The 24,089-nt window shown below is 35.2% G+C and overlaps 1 protein-coding gene across 1 annotated transcript in view; it reads left to right on the forward strand.

Annotated features, from left to right (window-relative positions):
• Window positions 1-24,089, forward strand: part of TTC6 (tetratricopeptide repeat domain 6) — a 286,301-nt gene that overhangs the window by 135,779 nt on the left and 126,433 nt on the right. The window contains exon 12 of the mRNA XM_078149180.1: window positions 16,438-16,607. Coding sequence (XP_078005306.1) covers window positions 16,438-16,607 — 170 coding nt within the window. The remainder of the gene's footprint in view (window positions 1-16,437; window positions 16,608-24,089) is intronic.

Raw genomic sequence — 24,089 nt, forward strand, 5'->3', positions numbered from 1 at the left:
TGGATTATGCACCTTCAAGAAGTTTATTTAGGAATCATGAAGGGTTAATTATTTCTTTAGTCTCTCAACAAGAATAGGGGTTGTGGAAGAATGAGATAAAAGCAATTGAGATAGTGATATGAAAGGTCATAGAAATACCCATCTCTCCCACATAAATCTCCAGCAACTCTGAAAAGGACCACAGAAATAACAGTGACAAAAAAGAAAAAAAAATCAGAAGAATATGCCTCAATTCAGTCTAGAACTTCATGAAAAGACAGCTGGTGGAGGTGGGAAGAGGGATCTCACCGGAAAAGCCAGCATAAACACAGGTAAGCATGGAAACTGACAGAGGCAGGGAGAGAGGTAGTGCCAGGAAAGCTAGCACAACCTCAGATAAACCTCCTGGAAACTAGAGGATGCAAGGAGAGCAGCTGTGGCCAAGAAAAGTGACAAAGGTAAATGGATTTGAAGACAAGGTCTAGTTGTCTGATCAGGGAGAAAGAGTGTGTGTCCCAAACCACTGCAACCTCTGAGAATCAGAGATCTGAATGTCAGAACAGAAGCAGAGATGGAACCAGCCTCCAGAGATTACTGCACAGAGAAATGGGACCCACTGTGCATCTCTGTAAGCGAAGGGAGCTACTGCAAGGGAAAGGGCCGACTCAGCATCTGGGGGGCAGTGCTGTGAAGTCTGTGCAGGAGGACTGAAGTCTACATGATCTCCAGGATACAAGTGGGGTCTGTCAGGGATAAGAACTAACTCTTCATCGGGAAGACAAGAGGCTGCCTCAGGTCTGAACCCACTGCTGATCACGAAGAAACAAAGAAAAACCACGAACTGATGCAGGGAGCTGGACCCAGTACTCCTCAACCTATTTGGATCATCAATGGAATCCAGATTTTTGAGGGAATAGAGCCAAAAAGGGCCTACCCAACCTATCCAAGAGAGCTAGAATGGACTGGCTTAAGCATAAAATTCCAAATTGAAAATGAATGCTAAAAATATAAGTAAATAGAATAAAATGTGGAACATAACAAAGAAATAGAGCTGGGCTAAAAGAAGTCCAAGAGGTAAACTAAAAAGAGAGCAATCTCACAACTAAAGCATAGCTGGAAAAGATGAAACAAAAGATAAAAAATAGAATTAAGAGCAAAGTGAGACTTTTGAGTCGTGACCAACAAGATAGAGTTTTAAACATTTTCTCTGATCCCCATGACCTCTCAAACCTCTCCAAAACTGAAATTATATGCCAAAGACAAAGCAACTTCTCTATGGTCTAGGACAACCAGAACCCCACCCAAAAAAAGGTTAAAAACCAACCAAAGAAAATCACATGAACTGACACCTACCTCAAGCTCATTCAGCACCTCTTCTCCTACCACCTACACACAACAGGCAGTGAGACTGTACTAGCTGACATGAAGACCCTACCAATGCAATTGAACAAAAACCAACCCCACACCATGGTCCCGCCTTCCCTCTACCCAGTGCCATGGAGATACAGGCTGTAGGCTTTGGAAGTTTGCTGAAGTCCCCATGGCAGTGTTGTATGCTGCAAAAGATTTCTGCAGGAGAGCAGAAGAACAGAGGGAAAGGCATAGGATTCATGCCTCGGCTTAAAAGAGAGCTCAATTCTGCCCTGCATCACATCTTCCCAAAGTCTCAGAGTCCTAAACTCCAAATGACAGAAATCAACTGCGCTCATGCACACACACACACACACACACACACACACACACACACACACACACACACTGCTTCCTGCAGCAGTGGCACTAGTGTGAAAGAATTCTGAACTCTCACTGAAGGATAGAGGGAAAGGACCAGATACCATGCTATGGGAGGAGGGGTGTGTGGCATTCCACTAAGCCTGAGGGAAAGAGCACAGCATCCAGCTGGGACCTACAGTCCAGTTCCTACAAAAGTCACTTGGAGATATAGGTTGGTAAACTCTGAATTATCCAGTGTGGGAAGAGACTAATGGCTTTGAGATCTACCCCACCTGCTCCCTAGGGAAACCATTAAAAAGAAGAAGGAAAAAATGAGCAGGAGGGGCAACTAAGGACAAAAAGATTAAAATTACCAAAAATGTCAGGGAGAAGAAAATCCAAAGACTGATTATAAGCAGGGAAATTAATAGGGAAAACATTAACAAGAAAAAGTAATATGGCCTTCAAATCTTAGTAAGTGAGTTTAGGCATCTTTGAATAAATGCTGCAAAACAAAGGAAAATGATTCAACATGAGTCAGAGGATCCTGTGGAATTTGAGGAGAACATGGAAATGCAATACACATGTTAACAGATTTAAAAGAGAAGTGAATAGAATGATAGCACAGCAAAAATAATTGGCAGGATAATAGGCACTTGAATTTTCTTTGGTTAGTCTCACCAAAAAAAGAAAAGAGAGAATAATGGAATGAGAATGCAAATACATAGAAGTAAAGGATGATCTAGAAGAAGTGAAGCAAAAGACAAGAACATTAAAAGAAAATACGCTCACTATGCAAGCAAAACATATTGCTCTCAAAGATAGAATGCATAGAGACAACCTAAGGATAATAGATCTTCCAGAACACAAGTCAAAAAACCTAAACCTATAATGCAAGAAATGATACAAGAGAATTCTGAACTTAGAGGATGAAATTCCAATAGGAAAAAAAGTAATAGATTTCCAGAAGAAAAAAAAAACTCAACACTGCCAACTCTAAGATATGTAGTAACTGAATGTTACAATTCAAGTCAGAAACAAGTTTTGCAAGGAACCAAGAGAAGAATTTCCAAATAAGAAGAAAAGGAAGTTCAAATTTCACAAGATTATTCTCCACTCAACAGAAAATTCAAGAAGGAATGGAATAATGAGTTCCAGAGAGCAATGAAGGAGGCAACCCAGGGTGACCCATCCTGCAAATCCGAGCTTAACCATAAATGAAAAAAGATGGACATTCAATAATAAAGAAAAAAATCTGAAGAGATTATTTGCTTTTTGAACACCCTAGAAAACAGAAATGCAAGAAAGATAAACAAATACAGCAGTCAAGGACAGCAGCAGCAAGACAGGGACACAGAGAGACCAGTAAGAAACTTTCTACTGTACACAAGGAGACAGGAGTTAAGACAGAAGTTAGGTAGTGATAACAGAGGAGAGGCAGAGGGCACTATGGCCATGCATAGAGGTGAATGAATGTTTGATTTTGTTTGGTTTTTTTTTGTAGGACTACATTACAAAATAGAAAGATACATAGAAGTTGAGGAAGGGAGAAGAGTGATAAAGGGAGTGTTTTGATATTCATGGATCAAATTGAAGGTTAGCAGTGAAGGGAAGGTGACCCTGGTGGTCTCAGGAAAAGAAGAACCTACAGGGGAACAGGTGAGGAAGAGGGGGGAAAAACTAAAAAATAGGAGAAAGAAAGAGGCCTTGCTTTGGTGATAGGAGAGGATTCTACTGATGAAACCTCCTATGGGTGGAGATGTTTTTAAGGGAGATGGGGACCTTGTGCTGGATGTGGTCTGAGGGATTTGGTACATGAAAAAACCACTTGCATCCTACCTTAGGACAGAGCTTTAGTCATTGGAGGGCTACTCTTTTCTTATTTTATCTCTGGATGAAGGGGAGGAAGGAAAGTTTGAGAAGGAGGAGAAAAGAGACCTTACTTTGGAGGTGGTAGGAGGTTTCATTGACAAATGTTCCTGTGGTTGAAAGATGAGGACCTTATACTGTTTGAGGCCTAGGGGATTTGGCACTTGAACAGCCTACTTGTCCTGGGATGAAAGGAATTGGAACACATGGAGGCAACTAGCACCTGAAAGAATGGGAGAACATTGACACAGGGAGATTTCCTTGCAAAAATGGAAAAAGAAAAGAGTCAATAAAAGAGGGTATAGATCAGTGTGGTAGGGGAGTGAAGATAATAGTGTGAAACTGGCACCTGGGGGATTTGGGGAGTATAGATCCATAGATATTTGGAGGCAAATGGAGAAAGAAGGTAACCAAAGGAAGAGATAGGTCAAATGGTAGGCTGAATAAACAGGGAGATGTGAGGAGTAGAAAGTCTTACATTGGGGCAATGAAATAATTAACATTGTTCTAGGAGTGGGACATAATTGAAATGAGAAATTCACAGGGCAAGCTATACAAGGCAGTGGCAGAAACTGCCTAGAGGGGAGATTCCAGAATGGATACCTCAGAAGTTTTGATTGTGTGAAGAATATAGAGAGGGACTAGAAATTTATAAATGTTGAATTAGTATCTAGAATGGAGAATAAATAATGAAAAGAGTGAGAGAAATCTTCTCTGGAAAAGGACCCCCAAAAGTGAAATTTAAAAATTAATGAATAGGATTAATTGAAGGGGAAGGGGAAATCTACTTGACTAAAAGGGGGAAGGGGGAAAGAGGGGAAAAAATAATCAGATAAAAGCAGGAAAGAAAAAAGGGATTAGTAAGTAAAACTCTAAAGGGAAAGGAGTAACAAATGGTATGGTGGTTCAGCAGTGAGGGGAAAAGAACCAGTGGGAAAAGGCCACCTTAAAAAAGACTGAGCTGGGGCAGCTAGGTGGTACAGTGGATAGAGGAGTGGCCTTGGAGTCAGAAAAGCTTGAGTTCAAATCCAGCCTCAGGCACTTACTAGCTGTGTGACCCTGGGCAAGTCATCTCCCTGACCCCCCAAAAAAAGATTAAGCTAAAATGACTAAAGAGATACGGTACTGTGTTAACAGCAGAAGAATGGGAAAAATCATAAATTTTAAAGAACAATATTAGAGAAAATGGAGGAAAAAATAACCATAACTTTAAATGTAAATACATTAAGCAATCTAATAAAAAAGAGTAACTGATTATATAAGAAAACAAAACTCTATAATATGTCACTTGCATGAAACACATTTTTAAAAGTATCTATATACAAAATAAAACTGAGAGGATGGGGCAAAAAATTTACTATGTATCAAATGAATCCAAAAAAGCAAAAATTGTGATTATGCTATTGGGAGAACGGACAAAAAAATTTTTTTTTCAAAAAATAGAAAAGGATAAAGAAGGAAACTACATTATGCTGAAAGGAATGACAGACAACAAACCAATGTCTGTAGTAAACTTAGATGCTCCAAATGCCCATAAAAGAAAATTTTGGTTAGCTTGATTGAACTACAAGAACACATAGAAAGCAACAATAGTGACAGGAGAATTCAATATCTCTCTCTCAGTTTTGGCTAAGTCTAGCAGAAAGATAAAGAAAAGGGAAAATATGGAAGTGAACAAATTGCAAACTTATGGCATTTTCTAAATGAGACTACAAAAGAATATATGTATTTCTCAGCACCATATGGAACTTTGACCAAAAAAGTAACCACATGTTAGGGTTCAGGGATATTGCAAATAAACATAACATGGCAGAAATGATAAACATATCCTTTATAGACCATAATGCAATAAAAATCATCCACTAGTTCAAGGACCACGGAAGAAAGACACAGACCCAACAATGAAAACAATGAAATCCTAAATAATCAGTAAGTCAAAGAACAAATCATAGAAACAATTTAGAATTATGTGAAAGAAAATTATAATGATGAACCAATGTATCAAAATTTCTTGAATGTAACTAAAGTAGTCCTCAGGGGAAAAATCATGTTGCTATAAACATATATTAACTGGATTGAAAAAAAGAGGATTAACAAATTGAATGTGCATTTTTTAAAACTAGAAAACTGACAAATAAACCTAACATAAACACAAAAGAGGAAATGTTAAAAATGAGAAAATGAATAGATCAATTAGAAATAAAAATCATAGAAATGATCAATAAAACTAAAAGCTTGTTCTTTGAAAAGACTAATAGTAATAACTGATAAATCTTGAGTTAAACTAATTAAAAAGAAGAGGGAAGAAAATCAAATCACTAAAATAGCAAATGAAGTCACAACAAAACCAGAAGAAATAAAACACATTAATCAGGATATATTATGTACAGTCATCTGCTAACAAAACTGAAACCATAAAGGAAATAAAGAAATGTCTTCAAAAATATAAAATACCCAAATTATCAAATAAAGATTTTTAACCCAATCTCAGAAAAATAAACAGATATCATTGTAAAGGAACTACTGAAGAAGAAAAAAATTTCCCAGTCATAGTGGATTCAAAGGAGAATCCTATCAAATTAAAAAAAAAACAATGTGTACCCATACTTTAGAAATTATTCTCCAAAAAAATGAGTAAAAAAGCACTCTGTCAGAACCCTTTTATGAGACAAATATAATCTTCATACCTAAACCAGGAAAAGATAAAACACAGAAGGAAAACTATGGATCAATAGTATTAATTAATAATGACTCAAAAATTTTAAACAAAATTCTTCTAATGGACATCAAAGATTTATCCAAGAAAATATTCCCTATGATTAAGTAAGTGAGATTCATATCAGACATGTAAGATAAAAAAAAAACTCATTTGATAAAAACTACTGGGGAAAAAACTGCAAAGCATTCTGGCAGAAGCTAGGCTTAGACCAACACCTTGCCCCATATTCCACAATATATTCCAATAGATGTATGGTCTTAAAGTTAAATATCTTACTCTAAAAAAATCAAGAAGAGAAGAAAATCATATACTTCTCACAGATATGTATAGGAGATATATTCTTAACCTATCAAGTGATAGAGAGAATTACAAAAGATAATTAAGTTTAATTACATGAAACTGAAAATTTTCTACATACACAAAATGAATGCACATAGAATAAGAATAGCAGCTTAATCAAATGGGAAAAAATCTTTTTGTCTAATTTCTCTGATATGGGTTGGCATCAAAGACATACAAATAACTAATAAATGTATGTGAAACTAATAGTCTTTCCCAATAGCTAAGTGCTCAAAGGATACGAACAGACAGTTCTGAGGAATGCAACATCTTCACAACCACATGCATGAATGCTCCAAATCACTAATAATAAAGGAAATTCAAATCAAAATACACCCTCAAATTGGCAAAAAATGACAAACAATGGCAAGTCAATGTTGATTCTATATCAAATTGATTACCATCTTAGGGAGGGGGGAAATGAGAGAGGAATAGAGAAAATTTGGAACTCAATTGTTTCAGATGAATGTTAAAAATTGCCTTTACATGTAAATGGTAAAAAATAAAATATTTTTAAATGGTCAGTATTGGAGGGGTTATGGAAGGATAGGCACACTAATACCTTGTTGATGGTGCAATGAAATGGTATGATCATTTTGGAGAGCAACTTGGAATTATCAAATAAAGTGACTAAAATGTCCAGATCCTTTGAACATTGCTAGGCTACAAGGAAGCCACTGATAAAAAGAAAAACCCCATTTGCACCAAGATGTTTACAGCAGCATTTTTTTGTGATAGCAAAGAATTGAAAATAAAACAGATACCCATTGATTGGTGAATGGCTAAACAAATTATTTATGGATATTATGTACTATTACTGTGCTGTAAGAAATATATGTGGTGAATTCAGAGAACTGGTGGAGAATGAAGTAGGCACAGCCAAGAAAATAATTTATTATATACAATAACTACAACAATGCAAATGGAAAAAACAGCTGCATACCAAAAAATAATATGTGTATATTATAAAAATTTAAATATATATTCAATATAACAAAATTTCAATGCAATAAATATTTATATGTAACAAAATATAATATTATATAACAAATATTTATATATAACAAAATGTAACAAATATTATATAACAAAAATATTATATGTAACAAAAATTTAAAGATTAAGCATGACTCAAATGAAAAGATATGAGAGGTCACTGCCATTGTAATCCTTTGTGGAGATGGGAGGTCCAGAGGCCTTATATATTGCACATGTTTTAGGACTTTTTCATTAGTTTTGTTAATTTATTCCTTCTTTTTCTTTTTTTTTTGTCTTTAAAAAATATTATGATGCCACTCTGGGAGGGGGAGGGAAATGGGATAACTATGATGATAAAATAAAAAAACAGGATACATCAATAAAAATCTAACTTTACAAAAACCAAACCCTCCTCCAAAAAAAAAAAAAGAACTGGAGAGATAATTCAGAAGACAAAAAAGAAAAGAAAAAAATTGCTAAGAATAGAATATAGAACGTCTTACCCAAAATTACTTTTGTAGTTGTATGTACTTATGTATTGGACTCCCTCAAAATCAGAATGGAGCGAACAGATTTAATGACCCCATAAGATAATAGGAAACATCAGAACCAAGACAAAAGATTGGAATATAGAAAAAATGTAAAGTATTTCATATTTTTAAAGCTGACCTGGAAAATAGGTCAAGAAGAGATAATCAATCATCAGATTCCCTGAAAACCAGGACCAAACAAGAAACTTAGTAATCATATTCCAAAACATTAAAAAAGAACAAGGTCCAAATTTATTAGAACCAAAGGATAAAATGAAAATAGGAAGAATTCAATGGTCACCTCCTGAAAAAAATCCCAAACTGAAAATACTCACAAGTCTGAGCCAAGATTCAGAGCTTCCAAATCAAGGAAAAAAAAAACAAAAGTAGCCACAAAGAAAAAGTTCGAGGACCAAGGAATCACAGTTGCGATCACCAAGACTTAGCAGCTACTATTCTAAAGTACAGAAAATCTTGGAATATGGTATTATGAAAAGCAAAACATAAAGCTTTTCAATTTTCCATGAACATTGAATATAATTCTACAGAAAGACAATGGACCTTTAACAAAATAAGGGACTTTTAAGCATTCTTGATGAAGATATCAGCTAAATTTTGAGCTAAAAATTGAGAAATTTTTGAGAAATTTTCAGATGCAGAATCAGGGTAAACCTAAAAAGGCAAATTTATTTTTGAGCAAATAGAAAGGGATAAATGGTTATGAAGTCCTTAGATTGTAATACCAGTATTCCTTCAAAATCCCAAAGTCTTCTAAGGCTCCAGAGAAGATTAAATAAGAGAATTACAGAGCCTGAAAAAAGTTTGTCTGTTTCATTATTTTTAAGACAGGAAAGAATTAATAGGGAAAAGGAATATATTTGGGAAGAATCAAGTTACTATTTCATATAATAGAGTGCACAAGTAGAAGAACATACAAAAATGGAAGATAATGTTAGGTAAGTGCTTATCTCATGATCTCTTTTCTAAACTGGATAAAGGAGGGTGAATGTACATATTTGTGACATTTTGGTGTAGAAATATATTAAACTCAACAGAGACCCAAGTGGTGACAGGAAAAGGGGAAAGCAACATAAAAGAAACAGTAGATCTAAAGAGGACTAGTCACAAGGAAAACAAACTAGTTTGAAGGTGTATCGTGGAAGGAAAATGTAAAAGGGAGAAAGGAAGTATAATAAACCAAAATTGGTTTCAGGGATTAGTGAGGAAAGTGGGGACAGAGTAGAAGAAACAGAGAACTTCAATAATAGATTACTATTGTTGATCAGATTCCTTCTCTATCTCCAACCCATTTTGCTTTGTAAGAAGAGTCCTGGGATAAAGAAATGGAAAACTATCAGTATATGATAGAAGGAAATACAGAATTAACCATCAAAAGAGTGAACATGAACATGATTAACTCACCCATAAAACAGAGAAAGGAAATAGAATAGATTCAAAAGCAGAATACAACAATATATTTACCCAAAAAAAAAATTTCAAAGATTCATACAGAGCTAAAAGGAAAGATTGAAGCAGAATCTATTACACTTGAAGTAAATAAAAAATAAGGGTAGCAATGATGATCTCAGAGAAGGAGACAGCAAAAATAGATTTTTTTAAAAAAATCCTAAGCTGGAAAGTTACAATTATGTTTAAAGGCACAATAGATAATTAAATATCAATAGTTAATATATACACCTAATGGTTTATAAATACTTAAAGAAAAAGTTAATAAAATTACATGGGTATATGGACATCAAAACTATAATAAAGGTAGGAAATCTCTGTGTTCCCACTCAGGCAGAAAATTTTAAGAAAAAAAAAAAGAAACAAAGAATTTAAGAATCTGGATGGAATTTTAGGAAGGTTAGATGTGATAGCTCTCTAGTGAATAATAAATAAGAATAGAAAAGAATTTGAGAATACAGAAAACTGAAGAAGAGTTTCTCATTTGAGCATGGAATAGTTACAAAATCTGACCATGTACTGAGTAATAAATACCTAATTAATAAATGAAGTAGAAATATCAAACATATCCTTTGCTGATCACAACACAATAAAAATTAAATTCTACAAAGGGACTTTGAAGAAAAAATTCAAACTTAAGTAGACACTAAGCAATTTAATTCTAAAGAACAAATCATAGACACAATAGATAATTTCATTAAATAAAAAGGCAATGAGACAACATAAAGCTTTCTGATGTGGTGTAAGCAATCCCTAGAGAAAAGTAATATCTCTAAACACATTAATAAAAGAGAGCAAATCAATTAGGCACACAACTAAAACATAGAAATGCAACAAATTCCAATACCCAATGAAACAAAAAAAAATTAATTCTAAAAATTACAGAAAATGTAATCAAAATTGAAAATAACAAAGAGAAAAAACATTGAACTGATAAAACTAAGACCCTTAAAAGAACCTAATCAAATAGATAAACTGCTAGCTAATTTGATAAAAATGTTTGTCAAATTCTAAATATCAAAAATAAAATTAATTCACAGCAAATTAGAGAAAAGACAGGAATTGTTAGAAACTATTTTGCCTAATATATAACAATAAATTTAACTTAAATTTAATAATGATAACTTAAATAAATACTTGTAAAAACATAAAATACTCAGGTTATTATTTTAAAAAGTGGAAGATTTAAATAGCCCAATCTCAGAAAAAGAAATTGAACAATCTACATAGGAACTCCCAATGGGAGAAAGAAAAATGGGACCAGATGGTTTTATAAGTGAAATCTATCAATCATTCAAAAAACAATTAATTCCAATATCATCAATATTTTTTAAATAAGAAAAGCTCTTTTTATGAAACATACAATCTAGTTACCTAAATCAGGGAAAGATGAAGCAGGGAAAGAAAAGTATAGACCAGTATCTCTAATGAGGAGTTATTAGGTGACAAAGCACTGGACCTGGAGTCAAGAAGACCTTAGTTCAAGTCTAACCTCAGTCATTTATTGTCTATGTGACCCTGGGCAAGTCACATAACCTCCTTCTGCCTCAACTTTCTTAACTACATAATAGGGAATATAATATCAGTTACCTCCCAGGCTTGTTGTGAGGATAAAATGAGTCAATACCTGTAAAGCACTTTGCAACCTTTAAAGTACTAATGCTAAATATTATTAGTTAATGAACATCAATGCAAAAATATTTAACAAAATATTGGCAAAGATTTTACAACAGCATATTAAATGAGTATACACCATAACCTGGATGGATTTTCCAGGAATGTGGGCATGGTTCAATATTAGGAAAAGTAATGGGCCACATAAATAACAAAAGTCTTTAAAAATCACACGATTACATTAATAAATGCAGAAAAAATCTTTTAACAAAATAATACCCATTCATATTTTTTAAAATATAAAAAATTTAGTAATGGATGACTCATTATAATAAGTATTATCTACCTAAAAACCAACAGCTAGTCTTTTCTGTAATGGAGAAATGCTAGAAGTCTTTTCAATAAGATCAGAGTAAAGAAATAGTGCCCTTTGTAACTACCTTTGTAATATTTGATATAGTTCTAGAAATGCTAGTCATAGCAAAAGACAAAAGGAAATTGAGGAATAAGTATAGGCAAACAGGAAACAAAATTATTCACTTTTTGCAAATAACATCACGGTTTACTTAGCCCTGTAGATTCAACTACAAAATCAATTCAAATAAAACCAGTAAAGTAGCAAGATATAAAATAAACTCACAAAAGTATTAGCCTTTCTCCATATTACCAACAAAACCCAGAAGAAAGAAATATAAAAGGAAATTCCATTCAAAGTTTCTATAGACTATATAAATTATCTGGGTATGAGTCTAGCTATCAAGACAGGAATTATATGAATACAACTTTAAAATATTCATTACCAAAAATAACAATAGACCAAGATAAAGGAAGGTATAGTAACCACTCATGTTTGTGCTATAACAATTTAACAATATTACTTAACACAATTCATGGAAGATCAAAAGGTCAAGAATCACAAGAAAAATATTCATTTTTAAAAGTGTGAAAGAAAGGGACCTGGCAGTACCAGATCTTCAACCATACTAGAAAGTAATAATTATCCAAAACTATTTGGTACTGATTAAAAAATAGAAAAGTGGATCAGTGGGGCAAATATAGGCATATAAGAACCAGAAACAGTCAATACTAGTACATTGTTCAGCAAACCCAAGTATATCAACTCCTGGGGTAAGGATTCACTGTTGGGCTGGAAAGATGGAAATAAGTCTGATAAAAATAAAATTTAGTCCAACACTCACGACATACACCACAATAAGCTACAAATGGTTATAAGATCTAGATATAAAATATCGTATAAACAAATCAGAGGACCAGGGAAAGAGATGCTTTTCACAATTCTGCATAGTGAAAGAATTCTTAGCCAAATGAGAGTTAGAGAGGATAATAAGAGATAAAATAAACAATTTTGATTACACAAAATTGAAGTTTTTGTGCAAATGAAGCCAATGAAGTTAGAAGTAGAATGGAAACGGTTAACTAGGGAAAATTTTTGTAGCAAATTTCTCTAATAAAGGTGTAATATCCAAGATATTTAAGGAATTGATACAAACATATGAGAGCCATTCCCCAATAGATAAATGGTCAGAGGATATGAAATGGGAGTTCTTAAAAGAAAAAATAATACTAGCTATCAACAATCATATATTTTAAAAGGCTGCAAAATGCTGACAAAAGAAATGCTAATTTAACACATTAAAAGTACTTTCTCATACCTATGGGATTAAGCAAAGATAATAAAAATGAAGATGTCAGTTGTTGGAGGAGCTGTCAGAAGACAAGCACACTAATGTACTGTTAGTAGTACTGGAAATTTGTCCAACCATTTAGTACAATAATTTGAAACTATATCCAAAAAGTAATTAAACAGTTTATATCTTTTAACTCAGCAATACTTTATTTTCCACTTAATAGTATTTTATTTTTTCCTATTACATGTAAAGATAGTTTTCAACATTCACTTTTATAAGATTTTGAGTTCCAAATTTTTTTCTTCCCTCCGTCCCTTCCCTCCATCCTCCCCAAGATGGCAAGAAATTTGATATAGGCTATTCATATACATTCATATTAAATGTATTTCCATATTGGTCATTTTGTAAAAGAAGAATCAGAACAAAAGGGAAAAACCACAAGAAAGGGGGAAAAAAGAAAGAGAAAATAGTATACTTTGATCTGCATTGAGACTCCATAGTTCTCATCAATACTTCTACTAGGCATTATCCCAAAGCAATCAGATAAAGACGAAAAGAAAGCATATTTATGAAGATATGTATAGCAGGACTTTTTTTTAAAATTTTTTTTCCATATGCTTTTGAGTTGAAATTTTTTTTCTCCCTTTTTCTCCTCCCCCCACCCTCCCCAAGACGGCGCACAATCTGACATAGGCTTTACATTTACATACCCATTAAACATATTTTCACATTAGTGAAGTTGTAAGTAAAAATTAAAACCAATAGGAGGAACCATCAGAAAGATGAAACAAAATTCAACTTAAGGTAAAATTAAGTGAGAGCGATTCAACTTCCATAGTTCTTTCTTTGGATGTGGACAGCATTTTCCATCCCGAGGCCTCTGGAGATGTCTTAGATCCTAGTAATGCTGAGAAGGGTTCAGTTTAACATTCTTAGTCATTGTGTAACATGGCTGCTATTGTATACAAAGTCCTCTGGGTTCTGCTCACTTCACTCAGCATCAGACCATATAAGTCTTCCCAGGTTTTTCTGAAGTCAGCCTGTTCATCATTTCTTATAAAACAATAGTATTCCATTACATTCATATACCACAACTTGCTCAGCCATTCCCCAATTGATGGGCATCCTCTCAATTTCCAATTCTTTGCCACCACAAAAAGAGCTGTATAGCAGGACTTTTTGTTGTATCAAACAGGCATTCATCTACTGAGGAGTGACTGAACAAGTGATAGTATATGAATGTAATGAAATATGACTGTTCTATAAGAAATATTGAAAGTGATAAATATAGAAAAACCTGAAAGGATTTACATGAATGGGTACAGAGTGAAGTATGAGTAGTAAAATAATATCTATAACACTTACAATAATGTAAAGAAAAACAACTTCAAAAGACTTAAGAACTATGACCACTGGAGAGACTGTATAATCCATAGTATATCTAGTCATTAACCAAGAGATACACAGATGACAAATGGATACGGATAGATGGTCACCCAAAGAAGGAAGCTGCTTCAAAGAGCCTGACTGGCTCACTCAGACGAGGGTAGAATGAGTATTCTGCAAAAGGTGAAAAGATTTCCAGTACCAGACGGTAGAAGTTACCCCTTTGCCACAATGTTACCTCATATGTGCCTCATTACATTGTATTTTAAGTTTGATCCCACTCTTCCTATGTGTGTACTTCAGGGAGGATATACCCCAGGATTTGGGGGTGGGGGGCAAATATTTTGTACCAAATGTTCTCACAATAGGCAGTGTGATATAGTAAAGAGAGAGCTGGCCTCAAAGTCATAAAAACCTAGATTCACATTTCACCTCCCATACGTATCTGCTGACTTACCCTGGGCAACTCACTTAAGCCCTCAGTGCTCTAGGTCAGAGGTGTCAAACTCACAACCAAAACTCCTTAGGGCAGCCAGAACCAGATTTAAAATGTAGTTAGAAAGTTTTTTAACAAAATAAATAAAAATACCACACAATATAAATAATATTAATTTGCTATTCACCAAACAAAACATTCTCTTAGCTCTGGGCATTTTCTCTGGTTATTCTCCATGCCTGGAATGCTCTCCCCCCTCATCTCTATCTACTAGTTTCCAAGGTTTCCTTTTCCCTCAACTAAAATCCCATCTTCTACATGAAGTTTTTCCCAACCCCTCTCAATTTTAGTGCTTTCCCTCTCTTATTTACTTCTATTTATCCTGTAAACAGCTTGTTGTATGTATTTGTTTGTTTTTTGCCTTCCCCATTAGACTGTGAGTTCCTTAAGGGCCAGGACAATCTTTTGACTCTTTTTTTGTATCCCCAGAACTAGGCACAATGCCTGACACATAGTAGGTACTTAATAAATGTTTATTGACTGAATGAGATAGATAATGTTAATCTGTGGTTTTCTAAGTCAATATGTGGCCCAGAGGGATGAGTTTCTATTTGAGTTTGACACCACTGCTCTAGGCAACTCTCTAAGACTGTAAGTTTCAGAGAAGTTACCAACCTGCATTGTTAGAGGGAGTTTTCGCTAATGAAATCACAAATCTATTCCTCATCTTATTCTTAATATAGCATTTTAGTAAATTCTAAAAGGTAGTGATTGATGGTTAATAGGAAGCATACTGGTGGGTGCTCAGGAGCAGGAATATGGAAGTAAAGCCTTTGGGGTTATCTTTAGAACCTAAAGTAGCAGCATCCCCGTGGAAATCCAATCCCAGTAGTGTGAGTAATCTCAGAAGGGTACTATCTATTGATCTATAGAGCAATTGATCTATTGATGTAGCTTTTAGTTTATTATACTACATACATACACATAGATAGATGTACATGTGTATATATATGTGTATGTATGTGTGTGTGCGTATATATATCTATATATATCTATATATATCTATATATATCTATATATTGTATGTATATGTATACACATATTAGTCTATAGTTTTTTCTCTGCTTTATTTTTCCCAGTGTGAAATCCCAGAGTTGTGATTTGGAGCATTATTTTCATATGGCTGTTCATATCTTAGATTTTTTTCCTTTTGAAAATTATCTATTCATATCTTTTAAATATCTGTCTATTAGGGAATGGGTCTTAAATGTGTATATACACATATACACACAAAATGCGTATATCCATATATGCATTTCCCTTCTAGGGAAAGGCCTGCCTTTTACTCCTCCATTTCAGTCCTGTCTCTCCCATACACACACACACACACACACACACACACACACACACACACACACACATATACATACATATATGTGTATGTGTATACACACAGAGACAAAAGTATGTGTGCGTATAGGAAGTGGGCAATGGGGATTATCAGGGCAGAATATTGCACACCCAATCACAAATTATTTGTGTTGGTTTTCCTTAACTGGTTTTCTGGGTGGGAGGATGAGTTTGGGGAACAGTAAATACAGACATGATTGCAGTGTGAAAACAAAAGATATTAATAAAATTTTTAAAAGCTCATGAGAAAAATTCAGGAACAAAAAATATTCCACATGCGAAAGTAATTGTAATCTTGTGAAAAGGAGAAATATATACTAAAATATAACTTTTATTCCACAACTCTAGGACATATCGTGGCAGAGCTTTTTTTAAAAAAGGCCACTATAGAGAAGCAACTGAAGACCTTTCGGCTGCAATTCATTTAGATCCTAATAATTGGGTAGCATTCTATTATAGAGCCTGCATATTGCGAAAATGTAACCCTCATAAATCTCTTCAGGATTTCAGTGTATCAGGTACTATTTCTTCACTTTTACTTGCATAGTAAATATGAAGCTTAGCTGAACAAAATAGAATAATTTGTTGTTGTCTAGCTCTTTATTTTCATTTAGGGCAACACATAAAGTGGTAAGATTATACTTTTAATATTAACATCAGGTATTAGATCAGGTCAGTTCTGTTGTGTTTTTTTTTTAAATTCCTATCATTCTAAAAGTTTGAGGCACTAACTCTAGGCTATGTGGTATTATGAATAATTTTGTAATTTGCTGTCTTAACTAAATTAGTAAAATGGTAATTCACAAAATAATTTTCTGTATTGCACAGCTTGCTTACAACATAGTGTAAGATATTTGTAGTTGCTGTCTAAATATAGAGAGAATTTGGCTCAAGTGTAGCAGGAATGGTTTATCTTTCCAGGGGGATTGTGATTTCTACTTTTGTTGGGAGAAGGGGGATTCAAGTGGCTAGGTCCTTGCTTCTACCCTCACCTAGCTCCAAGAGGGGTATTGGGCTAGAATTATCTATCCTCCACACTTCGGTTTTTTGTTGTTGTTGTTGTTAGGCAATGGGGTTAAGTGACTTGCCCAGGGTCACACAGCCAGTGAGTATTATGTGTCTGAGGCTGGATTTGAACTCAGGTCCTCCTGACTCCAGGGCCAGTGCTCTATCCAAGCTGCCGCTATCCTCCACACTTCAAATGTTGGAGTGTAGGGGTACAGTGTTAGGTCAGGGTCAATGCCACTTACTCTGATCATTCTCAAAGGGATATTAACATATATAGCAGCTTAGTTCCCTTCAACCATATACTAATTATAGGAAAAAAACCATCTCATGAATAGCCCTTTCACATTTTTATCAAAGAAACTGTTAAAAAAGAAACAACAAGAAACAAACATTGGGGAAATTATATAGATTAAAATAGACCAAAGAATACATAGGACCTCTGCTCTAAGCAGAAGAGCGAACGATCTCACTGACTTGTAAGCACTGGATCAGGGGAAGTATTAGGGCTAGTTCCCTAACTATTTACTGTCTTGGAAGCTCCCATTAGCCATTCAAAAGTTACCATCTACAATGTTATTCCTTTCTCCCTCATGCAGATATACAGTGCCCTGATTCAATTTGCCCTGAGCCAATCAGAAGGCTCATCCCCTTATACCTGTGCAGCTCAGCACAATCAGTATTGTCCTTCATGACCCTGTCTAGCCTAAGTGGGTAGTCATATTACATTAGTGAATAGAAGACAATACCTTCTATCCCATGTCAACCAAAGGATTCTCACAAAATGGGTCTTGCTTAATAATACTTGGTAGGGTTGTTCAAATTTGCTTGAATGTAACCCTTGTCCTAAAGCCCAGTGATATGGGACTGTCTCCTTACTGGTGGAGATAAATGCCCTGCTCTGCCTAAGGGGCAGGGAAGAGTTGGCAAGAATGGAGAGCTTCAGTTCTCAGACAGTAAGTACCCTTTTGGGAGACTCATTATTCAACGCTCCTGGCTTGCAGCTTTAAAAGAGAAAATGGAAGAGGCCAATCCCACGTCTGCTGAAGAAAAAGACTCTGGGAAGGCATGAGAGGAGCCAGCACTCTCCATCATGTCCCTATATCCACCTTGCTACTCTAGAATCTTTGGGAAATTTTCCACTTGGGTGAGATCCAGGAACCTCTCTCTTGGTGGAGCTAAGTTAGGTCACTCCCAATGGGAGAGCCCCTTTATTCTACATTGTCTAGTGCATATTGTCCTGTGTATATTTTCTCTGATTTCTTTTTACTATGATTTTGATAAATGGTTTTTTTTTTCTATTTTCTATGTGTGTTTGTTGTAGAACTGGTATTAGGTGGGAAAGGGGTCAAGCCTTGGATAGAGAGCTTCCCCCTTTCTCCCAAAATGACAAAGTGATCAGAAGTTAGATGAAACCTGATCATATTCCCTAGACCAACAAGACTTAAGGGATCAGATAGACAAGTAAATAATTCAAAATTAAATTTGGGGGCAGCTAGGTGGCGCAGTGGATGCAGCACTGGCCCTTGAGTCAGGAGGACCTGAGTTCAAATCCAGCCTCAGACACATAATACTCACTGGCTGTGCAACTCTGGGCAAGTCACTTAACCCCAATTGCCTTCACCAAAAAAAAATATTAATAAATAAATTTGAAATTATTTTGGAACCAAACCATTTTTCAGTAAAGACTGAAAACTAGAAATTCAATTCAAATTTCACAATGAAAGACATCTTGATTTAAAAAAAATTATCTACCTCAGATTTCATCTATAGGATTATTTTAGAAATAACAATTAGAGTTAGAAGAGACTTAAAAGATCATCTAATCTAAAAGGATGTTGGGGCTTAGTGAGGTAAAGGGACTTACTCAAGATTGCACAGCTAGCAAGCCAAAGCCAGGATTTGAATCCAGGTGCTTCAACTCTAAATAGAACACCTTCTTTTTCCCCAAAAAAATTTTATTTGAAAAAAATAGGGAATCCGAGAATCTTAGAGTAGTTTTAAGGGTGTTAGTAGTTTTAAGCACCTACTATGCTCAAGGAACTGTACTTGACATTAATAATAATTTAACTCACCAAATTCAGTAATTATTATTTATCTTTGCTGTTGTTTAGTCGTTTTTCAATAGTGTCCAACTCTTCATGACCCTTGGTTTTCTTGGCAAAGATATTGGAGTGGTTTGCCATTTTTTCTCTACCTCGTTTTACAGATAAGAAAACTGAGGCAAACAGGGTTAAATAACTTACTAGTAAGTCTCTAAGGTCAAATTTGAACTCAGGATTTCCTGATTCCAGGCCCAGCACTCTATCCACTGTGCCAGCTAGCTACTTTAAGATACAAATTACTACGGGTGGTCTGGGGATAGAAAGATGAAATAAGATATAATCCTTGCTGTCCAGTAGCATAAACCTAATCAAGGGATGCCTAGGGATATGACATAAATAAATATGACATGATATAAAATTCATTTCACAAAGCAAAGGAAAAATTCAAAGTGCTTGATGGGTCTGAGGAATAATAGTAATAATAATAATAATCCACATTTATATGGTGCTTCAAGGTTTACAAAGTACTTTCCTTACTTTGCTGCGATGGACTTTGTCATTGCTGCCCACTTTTTCTGCCATTGAAGTCTATACTGATATACATTTTGTGGTCAGCTGTTGCTGGGGCACACCCCACTGTCCATTCCTCTGCCACTTGGGCTGCGCACTTTGCTGGAGCCTACTGATGCTTTCTGTGTGTAGTTGTTTGTATCTCTGTCATCAGACTGTGAGCTCCTTGAGAGCAGTTGCTATCTGGGGGAGAAGGGGTGCCTTTCTTAAAAGATGCTTGTTGACTTGACTAGGTAAAGCCTGAGCACAATACCCTATCACTTGAGGCCTACGCACTGCCGCAGGCACTGTGTCTGTCCCACCCACACCCATCCCATCACAGGCCCCGTGCTGGCACTACTGCAACCTGAACACAGTCCCCAGTATATGTGCTCTAGTTGCCACGTACAAGCAGTCACCATTTCTTCTAAGGAGGAAAAAGGTATTCAGGGCCTGGGCTAGGGTCCACTACAGCAGAACTGCTAACCCATTCCCAACTTGAAGTTCCAGCAAGGGAGTTCACAGCATTTCTGTTGGAAGTTATCTCTTCTTTTAAAATGAAACAAGCCCAGCCTCCTCTGTTCTCAGTAACTCAGCTGGAGTGCATTTGTCCACATCCACGGTTCTGGAAGGGTCTCTGTGGTCCTGAAAAGGATCAAATGCCAGTCCAATTGCTGTCCCTTGCGCTAAAGAGCCCCAGTAAAGTCCACAAAAGACCTCTTAAATACCATATAAAAAGGTTATAAGGGTTATTCAGGCTATGAGAGACATGGGCACGTTTGTAGGCAGTAGGAAATTATTTCCAATTCTCTAATTTCAGGATTTTCTTTTTTGACATACAATCTCATCATTCCCTTTCACATTGTTATTAATTGTTTCTATGATTTGCAATTGACATTATTCAAGATGCCATTACGTCTCCATTTAGATTTATGTCCTTTGTGTTCCATGTGGTGGTTATTATTTTTATTAAGTTACCATTTGTAAATCATATGCTTAGCATTTCTGCTTTTTCAATATTTATTTGTTTCCCAGTATATGGTCTATTTTTCTCTGACTTTTGATACACACACACACACACACACACACACATACATTAACACATAGTCTTTTAAGCTTCCCCTTCAGAAGACATGTCTCTAAAAATTATTGCATTACTGTCTATGTCCTTTTTGACATTCACTTAAATTTTCCTTTTTTAATTTGGGTGTTATGCCATTTCGTGTGTATACTAACTTTATTTGGTTCATTGTCTATGTTTTCTTTAAGCGTAAACTGTGTTGTGTTACAGGGGTCAATCTGTATCTCATATTGTGAAACCTGTTCCTATCACCTTCTTTGGCTATGTTTATCTCAATTCCTAAGACCATGCTATTCTCTCTCTTATTCTATGTCCCACCTGTCAAGATGAGTGCTGGTAGCCCTTACGAATTCATATATCCTCTTTCCTCGAATGAGATGCTGTGTATTCAAATCTTTCACTTCTTATATAGTAAACCCATTATATAATGTCCCTATCCCTCCTGCAGATGTATACCTCCTCTCCTATGAGAATGTTTTTTGTGTCTCCTTTTCCTTTATGCTTCTTAGGTGAGTTACCCACTTTCTTCTTCCTAGGCCCTAGTTCTTCCTTTCCATTGCTATTATTCTATTCTCTTGCATCACCCCATTATGTTGAGAGGATAAAAGAATTATTGTTCCTTTAGTGTTTATCTATGGATTGGGTAGAAGTACATTCTCCTCTTTCCTCTCTCCTTTACTTTCCTATCCCAATTTGTGAAACTTTCCACTCCTTTATTACTTCTCACAAAAGATACAGATTTGCAGGGGATTTAATTCATGGAGTATGATTTCAAGTGTTCTATGCACTTTGAATCCTCTTGATTCTTTCTGTTTCCCTTAAATTTTTAACCCCTTAAGTTCTTTTAATCACTTGGTATTCCCTATGTACTTTCTTTTACTCTATGGAACAAAATTTCTCACTTATTTTTTGAAAGCAACTTATTAGCAGAGGAAATTTTATTTCATTGCTTAATATTTCCTTGATAACTGTTGTGCTGATTTGTGGCTTCTCTCAGTCAACGCCTTGTTTCTGTTTTGAAATTCTGGATTGTTTTGCATAATTTCCTACATTATATTATTCAGGGTTTGTTTTGTTTATTTTTTTTAATCTAGTAGTTGTGCATAATGTCTTCAAGATTTGGATTATATAAAGTTCATATGATTTTTTTTTAAAATAGATTTTTTTACTGATATCTTTTGATTTTATGTTTTCTAAATTTTTTCCTATATTCTTCCTCTTAGGCTCTCCAGAAAGCCATCCTTTATAACAACGAAAATATTTTTTAAGAAAAAAAAGTAACAGAAAATTAGCAAAGTTTATACTTTGAGAAATCTGACAATATATGTAATGTTCCATGCCTGTGAACACCTCTATTTTGCAAAGGAATGGAGGGAATTGTCTTCTCATATCTTTTTTTTCTGATGAAGCTTTTTTTTTTGCAAGTTTGCAACATTAATTTCAATTGTCTTGTGGTGGTTGTTCTTTCCATTAAAAATAGTCTTTGGGTTTATTGGATTCCATGAAAACCAATATTTTTAATGCCTGAACATTACACATCAACAAATCACAAATGAAAACTGCCCAGATCTATTAAAATCAGAGGGCAAAGTAAGGAAAGAATCCACCAATTACCTCCTGAAAAGAACCCCCAAAAGGAAATGTCCAGCAATGTCCAAGCCAAAATCCAGAGGTCCCACATCAAAGAAAAAAAAGATGCTGCAAGCATCTAAAAACAAGCAATTCAAGTACCAAGCAACTACAGTAGGAATCATACAACACCTGAAAAATTCTACTAGAAGTTGATGAGATCTAAGAACACAATATTCAAAAAGTCAAAAGCTATAGTTTTACAACCAAGAATAACTTAATTCTGCAAAGTTTAATATAATCCTACAAGGAAAAATATGTACCTATAATAGAACAGACAACTTTCAAACATTTCTGGTGAAAAGATCAGATCTAAGTAGGAAATCTGAAATGCAAACACAATAGTCCAGAGAAATGTGGAAAGACAAACTGGAAGTATGGTGATGTATACTAACATTTTAATAGAAAGAAAAGAAACAGGTGTTCCTCTAGAATTTTCATGTCTTCAAAGACTATTGAGGGAGTTAAATAAGAAAAAACAGAGACCATGGGGGTGGATTGGTTCTGTTATGAGAATTTAAAGAGGGGAAACAGAAATGAGAGTAAAAGAAAGAATTACTAGTACAGAAAGGAGGAAGAGGATGAAACTTGTCCTTTCTTCTTTTTTTGGGGGGGGGGAAGTAGGCAGTGGGGTTAAGTGACTTGCCCAGAGTCATGTTATATATCTGAGGCCGGATTTGAACTCAGATCCTCCTGACTCCAAGCCAGAGCTTGATGCACTGTGCCACCTAGCTTCCCCTTGCCCTTTCTTCTAATTGGGGAATATAAGAAGAATATACAAATATGGGGAAAGGGGTGGTTGGCATCAGATGAATCTTACATTTAGGTGAAATGGAAAAAGTGGAATTAAACACAAACACACACACACATATACACACAAACTACTGTAGAAACACATTAAACTCACCAAGGAAACAAGCAGGGATAAAAGAGTTAAGAGGGAAGCTAACACCTGGCAGTCACAAGCAGAACAAATTTCTTGATTCTGAAGGAGAGGTTAAAGGGAAGAGGAAAAAAGAATAATAATAAAAAAAAGAATCAACATTTAAGTCACAGTAATTTATTTCTCCTGGATAATTAAGAAATGGCTAGACAACTTGGGGTTCATTCATGTGATGGAATGTTATTTGCTGTAAGAAATGACAAAAGAAATTATTTCAGAGAAATGAAATTCTGAGAGGCAACATTCAAGCATGATTAACCGATTTATTAGTTAGGCCAGCAATAACCATTAAATTTAGGTCATTGGTCTCTCTCGGTTATCAAAGACCACCAAATAAGGGGACTTTACATCCAGATGTGTCTTCCTTCTGATTTACCTGACAGAACATCATTGGGATCTCCCCTGACAAATGTAAGGCAACCCTGATTGGTAGGTGAGTTGATCCCAGGTATGGCTGATCATACCCCTCTCTGACATTCTAGGAACGCCAGTTACTCCATGAGAGACAGATGCCTCTAGCAGTCTTGACTCAATTAGCTTCCCTCTGGTTTTGACTACCCCACTGGAGACCAAGTTGCCCCAGATCTTGATTAGAAAGCAAGGGTAGGAGACTTGTCCCATGAGGAGAGCCTAGTTAGATTAAGCTGGTTCTCTGTCTACAGAGAACAGAATTGAGTGTCCTATTTGGAGGGGCCCAGGCTAAAGCTGATGAAGGAGCATATACCTTGGGGGCTGGGCGCTATCACAT

This window comes from Phascolarctos cinereus, unplaced genomic scaffold (assembly GCF_003287225.1).
Source record: "Phascolarctos cinereus isolate Bilbo 61053 unplaced genomic scaffold, phaCin_HiC Scaffold_2;HRSCAF=192, whole genome shotgun sequence".
Classification (NCBI taxonomy): Eukaryota; Metazoa; Chordata; class Mammalia; order Diprotodontia; family Phascolarctidae; genus Phascolarctos; species Phascolarctos cinereus.